This window comes from Haliaeetus leucocephalus, unplaced genomic scaffold (genome assembly GCF_000737465.1).
Source record: "Haliaeetus leucocephalus isolate CR32 unplaced genomic scaffold, Haliaeetus_leucocephalus-4.0 Scaffold395, whole genome shotgun sequence".
NCBI classification, from domain to species: Eukaryota; Metazoa; Chordata; class Aves; order Accipitriformes; family Accipitridae; genus Haliaeetus; species Haliaeetus leucocephalus.
Genome location: NW_010972831.1, coordinates 7,516,742 through 7,539,845, shown reverse-complemented (window position 1 = coordinate 7,539,845; position 23,104 = coordinate 7,516,742). Strand labels below are relative to the sequence as shown.

Below are 23,104 nucleotides of genomic sequence, written 5' to 3'. Positions count from 1 at the left end.
TGCAGCAGCTGGTAAACACACTTGAAGATAGGAAGGAATGGAGAAAAGCGCCCAACATAACAAGCTTTTAAGGACTAGGAATACATTTAAAGGCAAGGCAGAAACGCTGCCAATGCCAAAATAGATTTATGATACCTTTACTGGGAAATAAATAGGACTGTGCAAAGTCTTTCTGGCAAAATACTACAGATATTTTTAATGTAATGGCAAAAATATATCTTGCAAGTGCAGTAATTCTACATGATCTCTCAGAATTGAGTATTTATTCATTCTCAAATACTAAATTAATAACAGACTTACTACTAACATATTCTGTAGGTTGTATGCAGTATGATTTTAGAAGTGACTTTCTGGGTTAAAGATTCTAAACTCTAGAGTAAAAACAAAGTTTTGTAGCTGCTACTTCCAAAAGCAGATTTAGTGAGCATCACTTCCTACAGCACAAGAGGGGCACAATCACAGACCAAACCTTATTTTCCCCTGTCAAGAACTGGCACAGGAGATGATAATGCAAACACCACAAAACTGGAATTGAAATGTCTACATCTTTTTCTTAGCCATTACATTACAGGAATCAAACACTCAGCTATCTCCTCCATAAATCTCTCACAAACAAGAATATTACCTGCTAAAGGCTCAAGCTAATTGTTTTGCTAAGAGTTTTGCTGCTGCTACAGGATGAGTTATATAAACAAAATACCCTTACCGAATTTTCAGGCAAAGATTCAGGGACCGGATGAGATTCCTGTTCCTGCTTTCCCAGCACTGTATACACTGATCGCTTGGTCTGTGTCCGTCGTAGTAATCTCTCTTTGTCCATCATAATATGATCAATCTGAGTCAAGATTGAACGCTCAAAGGCACCGAAACCCTGCAACAACATTAACTAGTGTCAGATAATGCAGAAAGCTTTTCCTCAAGGCAGCAATGTTCCTCTATCTTTCCATGTCAGTGGATAAGCAGACAGCATTCCAAGAGGAGGGGGTTTGGGTTTCGTTGCAGGGATTTCTGCTAGATTTTTTTTATTTGTTTCTCCCTCTCTCTCCCTTCCCAACCTGAGGCAACCTGACGCCTGGCTTAATAAAATGCCTTTGCTGTTCTTGTTCAGATGAACTTCTCAATGATTAATACTACTCACAGATGTTAGGAGACCCTGGATCTTCAGGTGAAATTATTACCCATTGTATTAAAGTGTATACTTCATGGAGGAGGAGAGCCACAGAAGCCCCTAGTTCTGTTCTAAAACACAAACAGCTTGTTGATCAGCAATAGTGGCATTTTCCTAGAGCTTACTTGCTACTGGAGACTGGCTACGATGAGATGTCTGGTTGGGAGAACACCAGTACTATCCAATAGTTTTTCCCAAAACTTGGGAAACGATTTGGCCCTGAAAAAATTTTTCCTGCCGATCAGCTCAAAACAAAAGAGAGCAGCTTTTGCCTTTGAAATTTCAGGGCTGAGCTTCTTTCCAAACTCCTTTAAGGTTGGGGAAAAGCATGTATCTGTGTATTTAATTCTTACTGCTGTAACTCTCAGCTTAACTTGGAACATCCATGGTATGAAACTTTCAAATCAACTTGTTCCACAAATCTCTGCTAAACAATAAGCACGTCAGCACACATAAACAAAGACTTGCCTTTCCCATTTTGCCAGATGCCAGCTTTGTCTTATCATGCCACTTCTGCAAGACGTTGTTCCAATACGTCCTGAAGTCAGCATACCGCTTGGCTATGAATTCTGGATAGTCCTCCATCTTTAGCTTTCGTTTGGGGAGGCTCCTCTTCTTCTCCTGAGCCTTATCCACTTGCTCTTCATCGCTACTGCTAGGGATTTCATCATCACTAGAACAAAAATACAGAGACTAAACACCCTGCACCTCTCTAAGGCAACATGTGTGAATTCTTAATGGCCCCTCCATGACCACCCATGCTTTTTCCACACCATGGTGATATTTATGGCAAAAGACCCATGGTTTAGCCCCTCCTCTGTTATCAGAAAGGTTACAAAACAGACTTCCCACACTGGCAGAAGGAATTCAAATGGTCATTTGTCCAGAGCGTCTCTCACCCAGAGACAGCAGCAACTGAGAGAACAGCAGAGAGTGAGTACAGTCAGGAAGGCTGTGCATTGTCCTGTTTGTTGGAGAGCTGGAGACCAAAGGATTCAGAAAGGTCTTGTCTTATTTTGTATTTACCTCTCAGTTTTTGATTGCTTTCCATCCACCAGATGCCTCGTGCCTGGGTATTGATAAAGCAGCTCATCCTGAAGGTCCACTAGTACTTTCAGCAATGCCTCCAGGGCTTTACAACCTGCAGAACAAGAGACACAAGTGACAATTTCCCACTGATCCTTGCTTCTGGTGAAGACTTAGCATTGCAGTGCTTAGTTTCTCATTCTGAGTCTGAATTTCTGCCACAGCTACTGCATGTCCCATTAACTGGTTTTCTCTGATCAGTTAGAGATGTGGTTTTATCTTCAAACTGATTTATAGCTGTTAATGTCAAACACCACCACGCTGGGAAAGAACACTTCTTTCCTAAATAGGGAGGAAAGGAGGCAGGACTGCCTTCTAAACATCTGCCTGGCTGCACATTGGGAGTATACTGATCTAATGTTTCATCAACAAACATTCAGACTGCAGAGCCTAAAGGATTAACATATTGAAGAAGCAAGTACTGTGTGCAGAAGTGTCTGATGACACATGCATATGACAACCTTTTTTGCTGACTCACTCATTTCTCTCCTGTGTTAAGTTCTGCAGTAGAGGCCAGCTTCAGGTGAAGCAACACAAGGGAAAATGTACATATGTACATCCCAACTAAACTTGACCTCCGACTTTTCTTTCTTGTATATAATGTGCACATTATAGGGAGCAGAAGGAGGGAAGGCAAGAAGAAAATCCAAACTCCTGCAGGGCTGTGACTACCGCTGGTTTCTATGGCGCTGTGCTCACTACACAGGAGGTATAAGAAATTAGATTGTAAGTAAAATTAAATGTAGCAAGATCTGATCGAGGGGGGAAACTTAAACAATGACCTGGCAAGTTTAATGAGAATATTCTGATCAGAAAAGTAGAACTGCAGGCCCAGAGATCCTTAGAAAGAGAGAAAGTGAAGAAAAGATTGGGGCGGAGAGGTGTTCAAAATGATCAATACATGGTGTGAAGGTTAGTTTTACAGGGATGAGTAGTTGCTTTCCAGTGTATCTGCAGAGACAAATCCTAACTGTAGATCTGATGCTATGTATCCAAAGGCTTTCACAGCTGACAATTTTCCTGTATCTATGCAGATGTGAGAAAACAATCTCTGTTCCATGAGCTTTTATGTTCTCCAAGGACACACAGTTGCAGGTGACTGTGGGAAGGGTTAACTGCACACTGTTGCAGCATCTGTTCTTTAAAAATAGTTCTTTTGTAGCAACCAACAAGCCTCCCTGCAGAACGCTCTGATATAAAACAAGTGTTTGTCTAGGCCTACACAAACTCTCCCTTTGTACATTGCTACACATCAATCACAGGGTCAGCTCTTACAGGTAAAACACTTAGCACACTTCCATCCAAAAACCTAAACTGAACTTTACACAGATTAATTTATATTTACCTGGCACTGGTGTATTGCCTTCTACTTTTACAAAGAGGCACCACAGAAAGGAGAAAAAATGCACCGCTTGGGGGAACGTAGCAGACCACTTCAGGATCTGTTTTCTTGCAGGAGACGTTCACACAGGCTTGGCTTCCCTCCCCACACACCCAGAGCAAGCAGGCAGCAGTAACTCTGGCGGACAGAGCACGCGGACTTGTCCGGAGGGCAGGAGGAGCACTGGGGTGGTGGGATGCTCCCCAGAGCTTCCTCTCTCTCCCAGTTCCTCCACTGACCTGAAGTCGGTAGGGCTGTTCTGCTTCACTCCCAAACCTGTTTCTTTCTTTGTAGTTAGCATAAAAGAATGGAGAGAACTTTTCACCACTCGATTTTTTTCTTTATTTCTTTTTTTAATGGAGGACACAGAGATCATGGGTAGAGTGAACAGCAAATCTTCATCAGCCAGACAGAGACAGTGCAAGCAGAAATCAGCCCAGACATCCAGAGGTCTCAATTTCCCGCATGTTACCACTGTGATATTGCTCAGTTGTCACCATCTTCAGATAAATTATGGCCTGACCTCAGCAACAGGAATGTCAAGGAGAAGATGCTTTAAGATTTTTGTTGCAGATCAGCTGTTGGACCCATCCTCCCCCAGCCTGCGGTTCATTACACATACGTTCTGACAATTCTTCTATATAAACCTATTAACGGATTAGGTTTGCCATACTTGTAAAACAGTCATGTGTTAGCATCAAAACAATTCCAAGAGACAAACAAACAAAAGCCCTTAAAAATTCATTTGCTGTATGTGTCTGCAGCTAAAGCATCACTTGCAAGAGGAAAGTGCCCCCACCCTAGCCTGAGTGCACAGCTTACAACAGCAAAATCTTTCCCACTGCCTGCGACACAGCTAAATGTCCCCAGAGCTTCTGAAACTGTTTATTTTCTACCCGCTGCCTATCCTCCAGCAGCAGTGCTAATGCACCCCAGGCGGCTTTGATCCTGTCAATTACAACTGGAGTAGCACTCCAGCTCTTCTGGGGTATATCAGGGCCACAGCAAGCCGGCAAGGAATAAAGACAGGCTCAAGCTCCCCCAGGCTATGAGATATGGACCCCAACAGAAGTGGGGATGGGGAGCAATTTTATTTGGAGTGAAGGGGATGGAGAGGGCAGGGAAGACAATGACCATGCGTCTAACCAGGTGTGAGGGCTAATTATTCCAGACAGTGGCTTCATCATGAGCCTCTTACAGCTGGATAATTTCCGTGTTTTCAGTTCTTGTGTATGTAATAGCATTATTGGATGGCATTCTCTTTGTTGCTGTTGGGTGCTTAAGTGTGCTGTAAACTCAACTTCAGAAGCCAAGTGTCACCCTCCCCTGCCCTCTTCCCATCCAGCCCTGCCCTATTCATTTCACGTTTAATACCAGAAGGGACTGTTTTCTTCCCACTGTCCTCTCCCTCTTCATCTTCTTTTCCCTCTAATGCCCTCATCTGCCTTTACATGGTCTGCTTTGGGGAAAAGACTGAATCCATTTTTGAATGAAGGCAACATAAAACAAAACTGTTTCGTCGACGCAAACTGTGTCGGTTTGAAAGAAAGCCGGACGCTAACCCTCCTGCTCTCCTACCACCCCCCCCAGCACATTTTTTTTTTAAATGCTGCTCCTTGTCTGAAACAGACAATTAAACAGAAGAGTCACAAACATGGAGCTTTCAAGCACGCCAGTACACTAAGGCAACCAACTAGCAGCTTTCACATGCGATAACCATCAGGTTTGTACCTCCTGCTCTCTTCCCCGCTCTGTTCACAGAACAAAGCCAGCAATACCTCTAAGAGCACAGGCAATGCCAGCCCTGACCATGTAGCTGGGGCCTCCCACTGCCATGAGCTGCGTTAGGTCCTAGGCAGTCCCTGATGATTTTCAGTGTCTAAAGCTTTCGGGACCAAGAAGGTATCGATACTATGGTTTTTCACAAGCACCACAAACTGGCCAAGGCTGAAACAATGCTGTTAAAGCTCTATAGCTGCCCTCCCACCACTCGTTCACCAGCAGGAAGATCCTGATGCCAACAGCTTATTCCCAGAGCTACTTACACTAACTCTGCCATCAGTACCACTTCTGGGTGTTGCTCTGTTCTGTTCAGCCAACTGCTGCTGCTTAAATGTCCCCAGCTGCCCCTTCCCAGTCCAGCGCAGCAGGCAGCGGTCAGTGACTGCAGGCAGAGCGCTGTGAAAGCAGCTGTATGTTGCGGTACGTAAAACTCCCCCGAGCTGACTTTGCAGGCACAGCCTATCACTCCAGTGAACCCCAGCCGGTGCTTCTCCTGCTCCTTCTCTCCCACTCTCTGCTGGCAGCTTTGCTGCATCTCTCTTATAATCTACACTGCAATGTGCTGGGGTAAATATTCCATCTTATATCGACATCAGTGTCACAAATGACGCCTTTAACACTGGGCCATACATCACTAGTGAGAAAAATCTCAAAACTACCTCCTTTTCCAGGAGTTACTTCTGCATGTCCAACCTGTGTTTTTTGAGGACAGGTGGCTCAGCATTGCCTTAAAAACAAGGAAGCTGGATCCCTTTACAGCACTTCAGTATGAAACTGAAATCCCCAAAACAACAACTCATACTCCGCATGTAGGAGAGGCCAACTAACCCCAGGACAACACACAACCCCTCCTTCCATTAAACCTTTTCAAAGCTGCCCTTTGGGAAAGAAAAAAAGATGCTGAGTGGGATCCATCTGCAGCTGCTCCAAGAACACAGGAAACGTGGTTTGAATATAACTTCCAGCTTAAATGGGACTCGGAGTGTCTGTGGTGAGATGCTAACTTGTAAGAGTCACTTTTAAGAGTCCACGGGAGCCCCTTCATTTTGTGTACAGGAGTGAAAAAGTTGTTCCAGATCCAGCAGACAGCATATCAATCCACCAAGAAAGCTGGGAGCCAGTATCAGTAAATCAAAGTGTGCCTTTCTGTTAATACTCTCTCATACGTTCTCATTTTATACATCCCTTCACCCAGTCAGAAAGTAGCCCTGGAGTATTTAGCTCCATTCAGGGATAGCACTGCCATGTATCAAAGTGTCAGGAGACCCACCAGAGATGAAATCTGTCCTACTGCTCTCAAACCACAAAAATCAATTTTGTCAATGCCAGTGGTTACGGACAAACTGGCTGTGCTGCTGGCATCCCCCTGTGTGTGGGGTGGCTCTCCTGGCTGCAGGGTACTGACCCCGCCGGGCGCTCCTCCCCAGAAGCCCTCTCCCCACGCAGAGGGCAGCCGTGCCTCCGCTGCCGCTGAAACCCAAGCAATGCCGTGCTGGGGACTCGCAGGCGTGACGGCTTCTGTGCTCACCCATCACTGTAAGTTCGGCATTTCTACAGCAAGGCAGCTTCCTGCGCAGAAAAATATCTGCGCTCTTTTTCCTGACCTCTAAAAATGGGGTCTCATTTCATCTTCCCAAGCAGCTGCGGAGAGCAGCAGCTGGTGCGGAGCAGCAGGGAGCGGCCTCACGCAGAGACACTTTAAGTCGATGGAAAAAAGCCGGTGCCTCAAGGCCAGGCTTTCAAAGGTATTCACAGAGAGCCAACCAGTGGGATTCCCAAAACTGCTCCACCAGGCGAGCTCCTCCCCGCCTGACCCTGGTGCATCCATCCAGCAGATTCGGAGTATGACGGTCAGGGACGGCATCCTAAAAACTGGGGCAAAACTCCCAGATTTTCACTGCATTGCTGTATGTTCACGGCACTTTACAGGATGTGACGGGGCACTGCCGGGGCAGTGCTCCCCTACAGAACGGTGCATATGCAAACACAAACAGGAGTATCGTTACCGTGATGTACCAGCACGAAACACCGCACGCGCAGGACACGGCTGAAATTCAGAGCCCATGCCAAAGCTGGAAATTAACTACCTTTTCCCCTCAATTAAATCTGAGGATCTGGCATCACAGAAATATCATCGGCGTGCAAGCTTTTAATTTTCCATGTACCTCCACAGGCTGTATGAAGCGCTCACACAGAAAAGCTGGAACAATGCTGGTGTCTGAACCATGGTATGCAGAGCAGGAGCTGAGCTGCCAAATATTGGGAGCGTTTCCCCTGCCACCGGGGAGAGTCACCGTGTCACCGCTGCACGGAACAGGCGCAGCACCCAGCGCACTGGTCACATTATGCAAAAAAAAAGAAGAGGAATCAAACCTCTTTTATTTTAATAGCTGTACATAATGAAAAGTGTCTTTATCAGGTACACGTATTTATCCCAACCTTCAGATGAAGAGGGGAAATTTTCACTCCTTTCAAACGACTGTGGGACAGGAGTTAAACTACAGGTCAAAATGGCACTCAATACACTGGCCTGAGAACAATACTTCTCATTCAAATCCACAAGCCAGCCACTTGCACTAGTCATCCCCAGCAATTAATCCCCCAAGAAACACGTTTGATTAAATCTTTTCAAGCAAATCCTTTGCTTTGCTTTTGTTAGTTCACTTCTTGTCAACATCTATTAAAATATGCCTTTAATTCTCCCACAATCTTAAAAAACACCGATTCCACTGTCTTCAACTTTAATCAACTGTATGGCCGGCATTTTTCATTTCATAATAATGTGCTGTTTGGAATTCAAGAGGCAGGCTCAACATCAATCATTCGGCAAGAATTTTTCCACTGCAATAAATATGCAAATGAGGAAAGCCAGTCAGTCGTATTTCAGGCCCGACTTGCTAGTGTTTTAAAAAAGACACAAATTTATTAATTGCCGTTGGCCAGCGGAATCCTATTACTTTGGGCATTGATTACAAAGCTGTGTGAGTGATTATTGTGCAACTCGCAGGCTATCCAGGCATGAGGAAAAATTATTAAAGCAAGGCAGAGATTATCAACTCAGAATAACAATAAGCCTTAACATTTTAGGCCTCTAACTTCTTCAACAAAGAATTACGCCAGAGCTCCAGTGTATCATAATTCTGAAGTCTGTCAGTATTACTTTTGGAGCTTGCTCTATATTCCCAACAGCAGAGCAACGTTACCAGCCAGGAAAAGGTGGGGGGAATTCCTCCAGGTATCGCATCTTAAACATGGGGCTTTGGACAACAGCTTTTCTGTAATTCCCGCCACGGAACTAACTCTAGGAGGAACAATATGGTGCAGGCAGGACTTCCACTCTCTTCAGTTTTGCACCCCCATATGTCCTGGTACCCCAAAACCAAGATGGCACAGAAATAAAAGGCTGGTACTGATAAGCCTAAGACAGAAGCTACAAGAGCTAGCCTAGACTAAATTACAGGCTAGCTGCAAGCCCTTTGGCAGCAGAGAGCGATCTGGGTTTTTTTAGAGGTGGTGTAGTTATGTATACGTTTCTCACGGACTTCAGCTGAATCTGAGCACAAAGCACTTGTAAATCTGTCCAGGTTATTTTAGGAAATTACGGGAGTAACATTCCCTTCACGCTTCCCAAAACACTGAGTTTGTGGAATTTTATCAAACGGTAGTAGGAAAAAGGCCGACTTTTCTGCTGATTGCAAAAAAAGGCCTGCTCCGTACAGAAGGCCCAATTTGCTGGTTCCATTGGAATGCAAATGATGCAAAAGCCTTTGCAGAGGGGAAAATTGTATTCCTTCAGCACAAAGGAGCCAATGCTGCAAACCCTTTTCACGCAAGCAGTTCAGCCTACTCCCAAAGAGTTACAGAACGGACTCAATTTAGCCCTTTCACTCTAATATTACTGTGTTTGACAGTAAGGACAACAGGATCGGACATAGATGAGTTTGCTAAAAGTAAAGAAAATAACTAGATGCAACAACAGAATAAAAGGCTTGGTATTCAAGGATTTTATTAGTGGGGACTGGGGGAGGGGGAAAGCTGAGAAGAGAGAGAAAGAGAAACACTTCCATGAAGTTCATGCTCTGCTGATTCGCCTCAACCATCATCTTTTGATATCAGCCCAAACCAGGGAGGGGACAGGGCTTGTAAAAATGAGATTTATAAAAACTGATGTTTTACATTACTGTAAATGTAAAGAAGCTGACAGCATGCATTCCCGTCTCTGCCAGCCAGGAATCCCCAAGTACATATGCAAGAATGAGGAAGGAAGAGGAAATGTGAAATTTCATACTTATCTAGATATTAAGGCCAGAAGGGAACATTAGCCCATCTAGACTGACCTCCCCATATAATACCAGGCCATTAATTACATTTATCATGACAAGCACTGAGTTTCCATCTCAAGGTAACCAATTGCCAATTAATCCAAGTTAGCTGACATTTGCACATGCTTGTCTGGATGCTTTGCAAGCCTTTGTTTCCCTGCATCTTGTTTGTGGAGTATACAGACTAACATGCAAAAGTATTTAGCTAAACTCAGTTTAATTAGCTATTAATTATCTTGGGAAACTTAAGTGTAGGCAAACCTATTTGATGTGTTTAAAATGTGGTGTAATCCCACAGTCCAGAGTTCGGGTGTATCAGGTCAACAACTATGGACTCTCCTAGCATTTATTGCACTAGAATTTAAGACAGCTTTAAAATAAACCTCAAACACCAATAGTATCCAACACATATGGCTACGAAGATAACCTATAAAATGGGAGCATTTCAATTTTACCACATCTATACAGGAGAAGCAGGCAAAAATTCTGCTCAAAAAGACTAAATACCACAAGCTAAAAGCCTTGGCACTCAGTCAGGAAGGGCAAGAGGTTTTTTTTTCTGGGGGGAAAAAAAAAAAAAAAAGCCCCAAATTGCACCTAATATAAATATCCTGCACTTCTCTACCACGATCCACAATTCACAGCCAGTAACGACAAGCCACAACATACTTTCCTGGTACCTTGCACAGCCCAAATTCTGCACATGCACAAAACATCTCCCCCTGCCATTACCCAACTAAACATGCACACAAACAGCAACAGAGCTCCAAAACCAAGACCTGTGCCTTTGTCTAAGGCTCCTCACTTCATATCTCTTCCCTCTCACCCGCTGGCATGTATGCAGAATGGCCACCCATGAGCCTGGGAGCTTATCATCCTTACTGACCCCAGTTCTTACCAAAAGTTCTCCACAGCACAGGATCATTACAACAAAATTTACAAAAAAGGGTCTGATTCATTCATTTATTTTAGTTGATAGAAAAGTCTTTGTTAAAGTCAACAGGCTTTGGCTGAGTCCCAAAAAGAGTTGACTAGATTCTTCATTAGATCAGAGAGGAAAGGTGAAATTTGGGGACACCTGTATCCACAGCCATTTAAATCAAATTCAACCCTGCATGAATTGACAAGCATGATGTTTTTTGTATTCATAAAGTGTCTACACTAATACAATTCAATTAAAATGAACTACCAGTTTTAAGTGGGCTAGATCTGATCACAATAATTTACACTCAGGCTTGAAACCCAGTTCTGCTGTCACACATTTGTGCAGGCTCCCAGTAAAATCTTCAAAGCAAGAATATATTTAAGTCCATGATCTTGCCTAGCACCAATTAATCCTGTAACTGCTCTATGCCTCTGGAAACTGTGTAATCTGCCTGTGCCTCAGTTCCTCCCCCACTCCCCTGTGACACCTACCCTGCTCTGTATTAGTGCATTATCATCTCCAGATGTACGTATAGATACATTTTAGTTTTAAAAGTGATGCACCAATAGAGATGATAACAAAACTATGAGTGAATTATTGGCAGCTGATTCCTGCAGGCTTCTCTAAAAAATCCCGAGCCTGTGTCAATAAAGCACATTTCATCTGACAGCTTTTCTCTAACCAGATGCGTAAAATGACAACCAGGTGCAGCCGAGGAGCGAGGCAGAGGGTGAGCCCATCAGACAGAGCATGCTGCACAACTGGAGAGGAGAACGCCTTGCCAGACACATCCTCTCTTACAGGAAGTGGAACAGGTTCTCCAGTACCTAAAGCAGACTTGATCTTATTCAAAGTTAGTCAATGCTCGATCAGCTTCTTTGATACGACTTACCTGGATGTTGTATAGAATGTTTTTTTTTTTTTTTAAAGATCAGGAATCAGAGTAACAGAACCCAGCAAAAATCGTCTATTAAAAAGACACCGAGAACATACAAGCATACACTAAATAGATACGAAATAGAATCTTTCCCTCTGTCTTGAGTCCCTTTTCAGTGAAATATTACAGAACCAACCCAAAGAAAATAAAGATATTCAGTGTGAAGCATTCATACAGAAACGTTTAATATGCAAGAATGTAAAACCAGAAAACACATGGCATCTTCGGAGGTCTCCTGCTGGCAATGAATGTAAGTGGGATTCTTAATCACATCCTTAAGAGGCCTTGTCCACAAATGTGCTGTTTAGTCACAAGCCACAGATATTTGTCATGGGAGCAGTTAACCAGCCTGGCGTACCAAGAGCCCAACTCAGGCAATTATTATAAAGGTCCACATAGCTCCAGGTGGAAGAACAGTTCTTTACCAGCACACCCACTACTAGTGCACCTATTTCCACCCCAGAAATAGACACTTCCAGGTCAGTCAAAGTGTTTGGACTGGACTGGACTTTTAGAAGCAAAAAGTCAAGATCTCTTTCATTTCCCAGAAGGCACTGCACACCCAGCCTTCTGCAGTCCTAGGCAAGTCCTGCAAAGTTTTACAAGTGCTCCCTTTTGCTCTACTTCTCAATAAAACATAATTAAATAGCAACTGTTGGCTAGCTGCACCTGAGACATATAACACCTTAAGGGAATAACTAATCAATGTGCAATATAAGTTATCCAGCAACTGACTCTGAGTTGAAGAAACTGGCTACAGTAAGATTATGAATAGTGGGTCGCTTCCCTCAAACTTTACAGGTAGTTCACACTCATTTCCCTTGTTTCATCTTACCACGTCTTTCTTTTGAATAAAAGTTTCTTCGCGGCACCCCATTTAAAACACACATTGAAGGATGTAAATAAAAGGTGCACATGCTCTCCTATTCTGCAGTCCAAACTCAGTACGGAGAAGGAAAGGCAGGACTGGGAACCACTGTTCAGGCAGTAACTCCTGTTTCCCATTTCAAGGTCTAATTGCATCCCTAGAGTGGCCACAAAGAAATATGCTATCCGTAATGCCACCAGGCATTGTACCTGGTAGGGTACAAAAAAGGAGTGGTCTCCACCATTACATTTAAGTTATTCCCAAGAGGCAAAACGCACTATTCTACTATCCTCGGGCCCCGGTGCAGCATGCTCATAGGGTGGACAAGGTCATGCGTTGCAGCATTGCTCATCAGCCAGCTGTGCTAACTGCAGCACTCTTCAACGCCCTGTCTCCAATATAAACTCATCTCTTTGTGTGAATGAGCCCAACACAACAGTTCTTCTGGAGGGATTTCAAAGGGGATACTATAGAAATGCTATATGATGGGGGAAACAAGGTTTCTTCTGGATAATGCACCCTCCTTGAATACAAGAAATACAGGAATTGAATTCTGTGCATGGATGCAATGCCACTAGCTCATGGCCACAGAGAATGTCCAAGGATGAATCATCTAGAGTAACATCACAGTGACCAGGAAAATAAGATACAATTGACTACAGAGAATACAAACATCACTGTGAGTTGAGAAAAGATGCACAAATTTCAGCAGAATTTAAAAAGCTGTATACACTTTGGTATCTATTAGCAGCAGACAAGGCACTGTGCTGAAAAGTTCAGGCCGCTGCTAGGCAGAGCTCACTGCTGCTGCTCCATTAATACATTAATAACCCAGGCAGGTTTGGGGATAATGGCCTTGCAAGCACATGGAGCATTTAATTTGATTTTTTTATCTGATTCACTTTATTCAGGTTTATTTTCTTATTGATCACAAACCTTTGTATAACTTCTCCACAGCTCTACAAAGTGTAAATAACAGTTAATATTTGTTGTCCCCACTTTTGTTCTTTCAGTGAGCAAATCCATTCTTACAGACCCTGCATATCTACCTTTTACCAAAACCAGTATTTTCTCCATTTCTCCAAAACAATTTATCTTGAGCTTATGCTGAAGAATAGAAATGTGGGATTCCAATATTTTCTCTTAATCTGCTGACAGATGGAGTCAAAGCAAAAAAAAAAACCCACAAAAATTCAGCCAGTAGTTTACATTTCAGGGACCTATTGAACTCTTGAGAAGTGAAAGCATATACATATGAAAACATATACAACTACTCGTCCCTTTAAAGTCTTGCAATTTCCATCAGCGTCTTGCCTTCGGCCAGATCCTCACCTGGGTTTCTGTATGTTTTTAACTCCTCATCTCACCAACTAAAAACTGAAAATAACACATTATACTATTTAAAAGCTAGAATTCCTAGCTCTTTTTGTGGAGCACAAAGTACTAGTCACTGAAACATTCCCAGCTTAGAATTTTTAACCAGAATTATAAAGAGAAAGTAATTAAAATAGCAAGAACAGAGCTACATCACCATATTGGGAAGCCCAGCTACCCAGGGCACATAGAACAACTAGCTTCTAGCCTTTGTCGATTGAGAGATATCATTTCTTAAAGCTCTTGTTGCCCTCCTGCCCACCAATTAGCTGTGGGTTTTTTTGTCACTGAATCGAGATTTAACATAACAACCCCCAAACCTAGGAACCGTTTAATTCCTGACACTGGATGTGGCTTCACTAATGTTGCTACCACCTCTTCTTTGGCTCCTTCTTGCCCTTGAGGTAATTTTTGGTGACATTTTCATGATATCCACTTCTAACCTTCCTCCCCCTTGAAAACATACATAGAAGTATGAATGGCAGGCATGCAATCTGTGCAGAGACACAGCACAGAAACTTGCACCTTGCACTCTTTTTCTATGTAAATAATGCAAGGATCCTGCGGGAACATGCCAGGGATTGGAATTTTTAATTAATGGGTCTCTTTAATGTGCAAATCAGGAGCAGATTGCAAATTCTGACTTGCATTGATTATGAAAAACATTAATTGAACGTGCAAGACCCCAAACAGAGGCAACATCTCAAGCCCTGGACTAGACTGGAAGATACGGTGCAAGAGAATACAAATGTATCTTGGAGAAACAGACCACTCCAGGCGGCAGCACCTCAGAAACGTAAGCTGTGGGAGTTCACGTGTGCAGTGCATTAAAGGTTAAACATTTGCACTGCATTCAGAGCGCAGCCACTGTAATTTCAGTATTAAAAACCACTCAGACTTTCTCCACGGATGCAAAACAGGAATAAACATGAGCTCCATGACCACAGTTCGGTCTCCAATTTGTATGTAAAAAGGGTGACAGAAAAAAATCTGGAATATAATTAAAGATTTAAAAAAAAAAAAGGGGGGGGGCAAGAAAAAGTAAGACAGTGCAAACAAAGCAATGCTGTCTCTTTAAACAGAAATTCATCCTATATAAATTATGGCCATAAACTTTTCCTGCAGTGCAGCCTAATTAATTCTTGTTCTATACACAAAGGGAAATGCTGGGTGACAAATGGGTGTGAAGCCTGAAAGCTGCCAGGTCTGCAAAACATTTTCTACTTCAATTTATAAGCAATTTTGCAGTAAATCATCCACCAGAACCTGAGATCTCAGGAATCCAAGACTGTCCAAAGCGTGTTGTATCATTTTTTTTTAAAAAATTATTTCATAAAAGATTACAAAAATAATAAATTAAACACTTGAGGTTTTGTAACCTTCAATCTTGAAATCTGGAAAACAAGCATGACCTTACCATTTTCATTTGGCTTTAAAACTGCAAATGTATAAAGCACTGCTGTCTACTCTTTAACACAATTATACTCAAACCCTTAGGGAATTTCACTACCGCGACTAGCTGCACAGAGGGTTGTCCCAAGCGGGAGACACCAAAGAAGCAAATGTATCAAGGACCATTTTCCATTTCAAAAAATTCCTCCTTCCTGTGAGCACAGAGCAGAAATTTCAGGAGCGATGGAAGGACTTGGGATAAATTACTGAAAGCATTCTGGGGCAGCTTTCAAAGAGATGTGAGGGACTTGTCCAGGACCTCAGAGAGAGCTGGGTACCAAGACCTCTCTGTGCCCTCCTGCCTTCAGCAGGCTACAGTTTACACCTAGAGTCTGGATTTTTGGCACCAACTGCTTTGTGCGGCTTGAACACCAAATCATTTCCTCCTATTCAATGAAGGTGATGAAAGCATGCCAAATTTATTCTGTGGATTTGGAAAGAAGTGCTGAGGCTTCCCTGAAAGGAGATCATCATCCAGTCCAAAACAGTGTCAATGTCATGATTATCCCAAATCCTGTCCAAGACTGAAGCGCATCACGTACAAGGGAACGAACTCAATGTTCAGTATTTACAAAGTCCTGTCTTCCACTCATCTTTAAACTTACTCGCGCACAGTTCTTCTAATTTTTCCTGTCCGGGGAATGGGATCCTACCCACAAGCTGGTAATACAATTGGGATGAGAACTCAGGAGTTCAGAGATGTTTACCCAGCCCACTACCTCACCGTTCAGAATCGAGTAAAAAAGTTTATTTTTACAGAAGCCACTAAACCACTTGATCAGCTAAAAATTAGGACTTTCATTGGAAACTGATTTATAATAAGTGAAATTTTTCCCCCCTCTCATAAATCAAGGTGCATCAATTCATGAAAGAATGTTAAATACATCATTATCATGTATATTTTCAGAAAGGACTTAGTTTCACCTCCTGAATTGATAAGAGGGTCACAGCCCTGTTATCCAGGCAGAAGCTCTGTGAATGAAGACGTAACACAGCTCAGACTGCCCATGGGGTAAAGCTCTAGCCGTTGATTAGACATGAATCCCTCTCCCAGGGCCCAACACAGCAAAGTAAGAGAGAAATGGGTCTTTGCCACATAACACCAACTACATCCCTAGTCTTTCATAAGATCTTCATGTGTAAGTTTACTCCTTATTTCATGCCTGGCACTTTGTAACTTCCGCAAAGAGCATTTTTGCAGGGCAGTGAAAGATAGCTGCACTGGACAATAGTGTAGCTCATCAAAAAGGACTATTTGTTGTAACCTACTTTACTGTATTATTACAGATTGTATTTTAAAAGGATAGAAATTAAAAAAGTGAATATAACTTTGGTCCTTTAGAGAATACTGGAAAACATGAAACAAGCGTACTAGTAGCAGCAGAATGTTCCTAAATTCATTACTTCCCGTCTGCTAGTCTGAGCACTTCCTCTGCTAACTTTGCCTAGGTCACTTCGGCTTTATTTTCTTGCTGTCTTCACAGATGAAATACAGAACACAAACCCAGGCTATCAGGAACATCAGAGTGTACTATTGCAACTTTCCCGCCCAGACTTCTCTATGAGAAGAGGGCGGGGAGGGAATCACTGAGTAGTTACTAACAGTGGATTTTCCTTTAGTGTTCTGGACAACTGAAAGATGAGCCTCTCTGCTGTACTGTGTACAGTATTATACTCCACGTTCTTGGATGTATTTTGCTTATGGGAAATATCAAAATGTCAACCATTGTTTCTGTTAAAGGTCTTTAATGATATTGCATTTTAGACCTGTAATGAAACATGGTGCTCGGTGCAGTTTGTAATGCATCTCATTAAATACATTAATAACATGTATTTCACTGAAAGGTCAGCTTAGTATTATTGGGAGTTCGCCTTTTTTCCTTAATCACTTCGTTTAAAGCAGCAGAGCTAACTTTAAAATATAAAGTATCTCACCTGCTGTAACTCCAGATAAGCTGATTAGCTACCATGTTCAGATCAGGTATAAGCCGTAAGATGATAGTCAAAACTTGGTGTAGGGGCAAGATTCAGGGTCAAGTTCGATGATGGTAAAAGTTCCTAATCCAGTTTTAAGATGACTTGTGCCAGCCCAGCCCCCAATTTCTCAATGCGCAGGTATCACTACAGCACATACAAACTGGCACATCGTGTGGTTGAATGGATATACAACCACAGCAAACCAGACGGTTCAGATGACATCTCTGATATTTAGCATGAAGGGCTGTAGACACCATTACAGTGTTTCCCACCAACTGGTTCACATAAGGGGGCTTCTCAGGTGCTCACCTACAGAGCTGAAACGTTCTGGAAAGTATCTCAAGATTGGGAAAGAAGAAATAGAAGGGAAAGGGATAACCAACCTGGCAAGCTTTAAAATGCTACTGGGCTTATCTTTATTATTCAAAATCACTGGAAGAATATCCTATGAAGTTTATTCATTTCTGATTAGTGGGATTAGAAAAAAGAACAATCTGTGTAGAAACATTGTCATCTGTGTGGTTTTTGACAGAAAACAACAAACATGTCAGGGAGAAATGGACACCAACTGATACCTGTAGTAATCTGTATTTATTTCTGAGGATAACATACCAGACATTTTATCTCCCTGCACATTTACCTTCAGGCCAGTAAAATAGGTGTCCAATTCTAAAAATTAAATAGACCCACAGCACACTGAAGTTGAGTACTTTGCACTTACCAACTGCAGCATGCATACTGTATTTGCCATATTGGAGAATCTCCTACAAATCTCATCAGATCAGTATCATTAATAGTGATCCTAAGAAATAAACAGATGAAGCAGCTCCAAGCTGAAAAGATATTTGCTGTTGATTTAACAGCACCGGCCCTCTCCCTTGGGCTACATCACTCCTGGTTAGGGCAAATCTTTGCATCCACTGACCCAGCACAAAATTGATACCGCAAGGTGTCTCTGAACAAAGCAGCATCCCAACTCTGCACCAAAGACCAATAACCAAACCAATTATTTCTACAATACAGCATGAAACTTAAATTTGATAAGCAAACTTCAATCCCGATGTGAACTAGAAATAGCAGCAGGACCTGAGCTGAGGCTTTTCAACATTACATAAGTGACGACAGGCCACCAGCAGAGATCAGCTAGGCATACACAGACGTGGGTGATAGGAGGCATTTTCCTTGTCTGGGTAGGAAACAAGTTTTGGTTTCTGTTTGTACAGTACCTAATTAATGATTAAGGCAATACAAACCGACAGCTAATACTACAGACACATGCAACTCAAAGCCCTCACTTTCCCATTAACAATTCCCCACACAGGCAAAACGTACTGGCTACAGCAGAGTCTACCCAAAGTAGAAAGACTGAAGAATTCTTACAGTTCTCGACAGCGTTGTCAAATTCTTGTCCACCTTCCTTTCTGAAGATTGGGTAAGTGTCTGGCTGTGGAAGCCGGTTGGCTGTTACGAGCGCCTTCTGCATCTTGATTCTCCCTTCCAATAGTTGATCCCACAGTGCTTCATAACAAAGAGGAAATAAAACAATTATTTAGCAAGCCAAAGCACTTGCTCCTTGTGAAGGAGCTGTTGACTTAACAGCACAGGCCCTCTCCTTTGTGCTACCTTACTCCTGGTTAGGGCAAATCTTTGCATGCACTGACCCAGCACAAAATTGGTACCGCAAAGTGTCTCTGGACAAAGCAGCATCCCATCCTATAATCCTGACTGCAATTTTGTGATCCACAAAAAAATAATGCTCCCTTTGCTTGACTGTTTAAAAGGACATTCTGCAAATGGAGGTTTGATAGTTTAATAGGACAGATAGGAAGAAGTTGCATTCTGTATTACATTTTGAAAAGAAACAGAAGCAGTATCAGCATCACTGCACAGCACTACCAGTGTAGGAAGTCCTCATCCCCACCAATACTACAAGTACATTTAGTACTGGTTCAATTAAACCAGTGGATAAATACACTTCATAACATGAGATTTTGTAGCAGCAGTGACACCAGCTTGCATAGCAGATTTGGCAGAACATTTGCAAATGACTAGGGCTGCTGTAGCATGCACATGCAGTATGCTAACAGCATGTTAACATGCTGAAGTGGTTCCTAACATGGCCAGTTTCCACAGTGTCAGCAAGGTGAAAGTCTTGTCAAAATACAAAGAAAACGTGCACAAACCTAGCTGGTTCTTCACAGCTTTTCCTTTTTCTACTTCTTCAGCCTCTTGTCCTTTTGAGAATGTCATCATCCCCCCATCATCTTCGCTGTCTTTGGTTTCCTTTATATTGTCATGGTTTTCACTCCCATATTCCTCCTCCTCCTCATCTCCTTCTTCCATGCTGGCATCATCTTCATCTTCCCCTTCACTGCTTCCTACATCATCCATCCCCTCTGTAAATTTCTCAAAGTCGGTGATATTCTGGAAACTGAACTTCGATGCCTTGGCCTTGACAGACGGATCTGTCTCTTCGTCATCTTTGAAGTCATCCTCCTGGTCACTGCCAGCACTGCTGGGTTTCTCCTTTGTTTTAGTGCCTAAGCTGCCATTCTCTTCTGAATCTTCACTGCTGCTGTACCATTCATCTGATGCTTCTTCAGCTAAAGAGACAAAAAGTTAATTTACTTACCAGCAAAATGTGCCACTTTGCAGTATGCATCATCAATCGCTACAGGTTTGGGCTATTTGAGCTCCAAACTCCGATTTATCTGTGTATGATGTTACTCTTTGTTTTGCCTAAATAATGGAAACACCGGGCCATATTCACAAAAAGATCTCAGCTCACATTTTCTGCAGCAATGATTAGTAGATCCATGGCTTAGCTTTCCCATGAAACAGTGACATGATAAGCAAACAAGGTTGTCAGAATTCACTATATGCATTTTTAAAATAAGAATCTGTATATACTTGCAGGCCCTGAGATATATTGGCTTAAATATGGGAGCTGTTTCTTTTCCTCCACACAATGTTCTGTCAGTGCACTGAACCTCACCTTACACTTAGTCATACTCTTTCCTCTGCCTGTAGAGGTGACCTCCTCTTTGAGATTTCCCCTTCCCTCAGGCCAAAAAATATGGCCTGAATTTCAGGAAGGCACTTCAAGACGATGTCCAACTTAACTGTACCCATTTACTGCCCTGTAACAGGGACCTAAAATTTGTCATCTCAGTTCACATGGCACTAGCTCAGCTAACATGCTAACATCAAATTGTGAGTAGTCTAAAGGGGAAAGAAATGAGATTTCTTACCAGATCCTTCTTCAGACAGAGCATCTCCCCAGAGTTCTTCTTGCAAAGCTTTGCGAGATGTAGCTTTTCCACTGTACCTTTTATCAGCTTCCAAGAGAGAGGCTGAAGCTTTCTTCCGTATATTACCAACAGGAAAAATGTCATCTGCAGTTTCATCCTCAAATTTGTCAATCACTTTAGCAACTGTAGCTGTGGGGAAAAAAAAGGCGGGGGAAGGATATCTAAACTGAACTGAATTCCAGACTAGACGAACTAGCTGCAGGAAGGAGCCATGGAAAACTCCTCATGCTCTACAAACAAAAATATACTGCAAAGGTAAGCTGGATGGCAACACGGCCTCGCATGAGAGTCTGGCTTTTAGACTCTGAGAGAGAGCAAGGCTCTTCCCTGCCTGGTGAAGGAAAGCCAGTACACTAATTTTCTGCAAAGTGGGAAAGGTTGCTGGGGAATCAAAGGCAGAGAAAAAGCCTCAAAGCTGGGTTTTGTGTAGAGCAGCACCAGTCCTGCCTAGAAACTACTGAGTAAAGCAATACTTAAGATCTAGCAGAAGAGATAAGACAGCTCCAAGGGTATTTTTCAGAAAATATCCTGTGACTTCTCTGCAGCCAGAGGTGTTCTCCCACCTGCCAGGTTAACCTTTGCAGGAGGAAGGGAGATGTTAGACAAACTGACCAATTCCAACCCCCCTCTCAGTACTATGGTCTCCTCCATATACAGGTTTGGTACCACAGGGCTCACTTGCAAAGTGGAGATGGATGTTTATTAACAAACACCAAAAATCTTGCTGAATTTTTTTTTTTTAATGAACACTGCCTACATTGACACCTTCTTCCCTGCCTCTTCTTTATTTTACAGAACCTGCACAGAGAGCTAGACAAACTAAGCCTATCCAAGCCCTTCCACAGAATCATGAGGGTCTCATGAGAAGTGTAGTCCTCTGGGTGGAAGACTCAGTAAAGCTGGAATGCCTTCATTCACTTCACGCTTACAGATTAAATGAGGAACACTGCAATTCAGTTGCACTTTGGCCTCTTGCTATATATATGATCCACATAAATGCATAAACATTTTAGAATGGCTAAACAGAGAACATAATTTCACTGTGGTTATTACCCTCTTTCATACCCATCTTCTCCAGGACACAGGAATGGAGCAGTCCAGCAAAGAGAACACATCATACTATACTCCCTCCTTATTTTCATTCATGTGCAAGACACCCTGTATGCAAAATTACAGGGTTAGCTTTGTTCAACCAACTGAGTGATCCAACTGGCTGAACATCACTAAGTGCTCTTTTAACGTGTGTTTGGAAATGTTAATGCCTCACATACAGTGTTTACTTGAGGCAGGGGGGAAGCAAAAAAAATCTCTTGCTCATAACCAAAGCAACAGGATCAGGTCTAAATACAGTCACTCCAGCTACAAGAGGATGGCAAGATGTGCAGCATCAAGGAACGACTGAGCAAGAGGGGCAGATGCAGAATGACCTGTGGCACTCGATGGATCTTCTGGCATTCTGAGTCTTGGCACCACTAAAGTATGAAGTCTGAAACTAAATCATGATTACTAAAATGGGAAAACGCCTCTGCTGACCGCATTAATTTCCTCAATGGTTACTTCGATGTTGCTTACAAGATACTATTGTATCTCACATACACTTGCATAGAAGAACCAGGCCAGCTGGCACAACCTTTACCATGACTGGTGCCTAGTGCCTCCTAAAGCCAGCCGCTGTCGGCGTGTGACGGTGAACTCGCTGTCTCTAAGAAATGAGCGCAGGAACTGTGCAACAGACGTGCCCTAGAGATGAGTCCTGCCCCACGGTCTCCTGACCGGTGGGACGGCTCTGCCCTGCGGAGGGTAAGTCGAGGAAACACAGGGACCAGCCTGGGCACTGAGAAGATGACACTGCCACCTACATGTCACGGGGCAAGGGATGAATGTCTCAAAAACCCCACAACTAAGGCAAAAAGAGCGGGATTAAAAACATAAGTTGGTAATGGGCCGCATCAAACAGGAGACGTGCTCGGAGACGGGCGTCACCAGCGCCCGCCGGGCCTCCTCCCCGCTCCCACAGCCGCACCGGCTTCGCTTCACAGGCAGAGGCGAGCGGTCCTGCCCTGACGCTGCGCTTTTATTTCCTCTTTTCCTGGTGACTTCCAGCCGGATCCGCTCCCCAGCCTGGCTCCACAACAGCCCGGCCTGCGGCGGGGCCCCGCGCCGGGGCAGCCCTGAGGGGACTCGGCGCTGAGGTAACTCCAGCCGCGGCTCCTGAGGTAACGCCGGTCCCTGAGGTAACGCCGATCCCTGAGGTAAACCCGATCCCTGAGGTAAACCCGATCTCTGAGGTAAACCCGATCACTGACGTCACCCCGGTCCCGGAGGGGGGCAGCGCCGGGCACGGTGCGGCGGGCCGAGCGCCGCTCGCTGTGGGGGCCGCCCGGAGCTGAGGGGGGCACAGCGAGGAGACCCGACCTCCGCTGGGGGAGACCAAGGCGCCCAGCGGGGCTGAGGGGGCCGAGCCCCCCGCCATCACCATCATCATCATCATCATCATCACCATCATCACCATCACCGCCAC

General features: G+C 43.5%; 1 protein-coding gene across 1 annotated transcript in view; it reads right to left on the bottom strand.

Annotated features, from left to right (window-relative positions):
• Positions 1-23,095, bottom strand: part of AATF (apoptosis antagonizing transcription factor) — a 55,564-nt gene extending 32,469 nt beyond the window's left edge. Inside the window, exons 1-7 of the mRNA XM_010573963.1 lie at positions 22,999-23,095; positions 20,524-20,712; positions 19,456-19,875; positions 18,653-18,790; positions 2,195-2,309; positions 1,637-1,841; positions 707-871 (exon numbers count right to left, since the gene is read on the bottom strand). Coding sequence (XP_010572265.1) covers positions 707-871; positions 1,637-1,841; positions 2,195-2,309; positions 18,653-18,790; positions 19,456-19,875; positions 20,524-20,712; positions 22,999-23,095 — 1,329 coding nt within the window. The remainder of the gene's footprint in view (positions 1-706; positions 872-1,636; positions 1,842-2,194; positions 2,310-18,652; positions 18,791-19,455; positions 19,876-20,523; positions 20,713-22,998) is intronic.
• Positions 23,096-23,104: the final 9 nt, after the last annotated feature.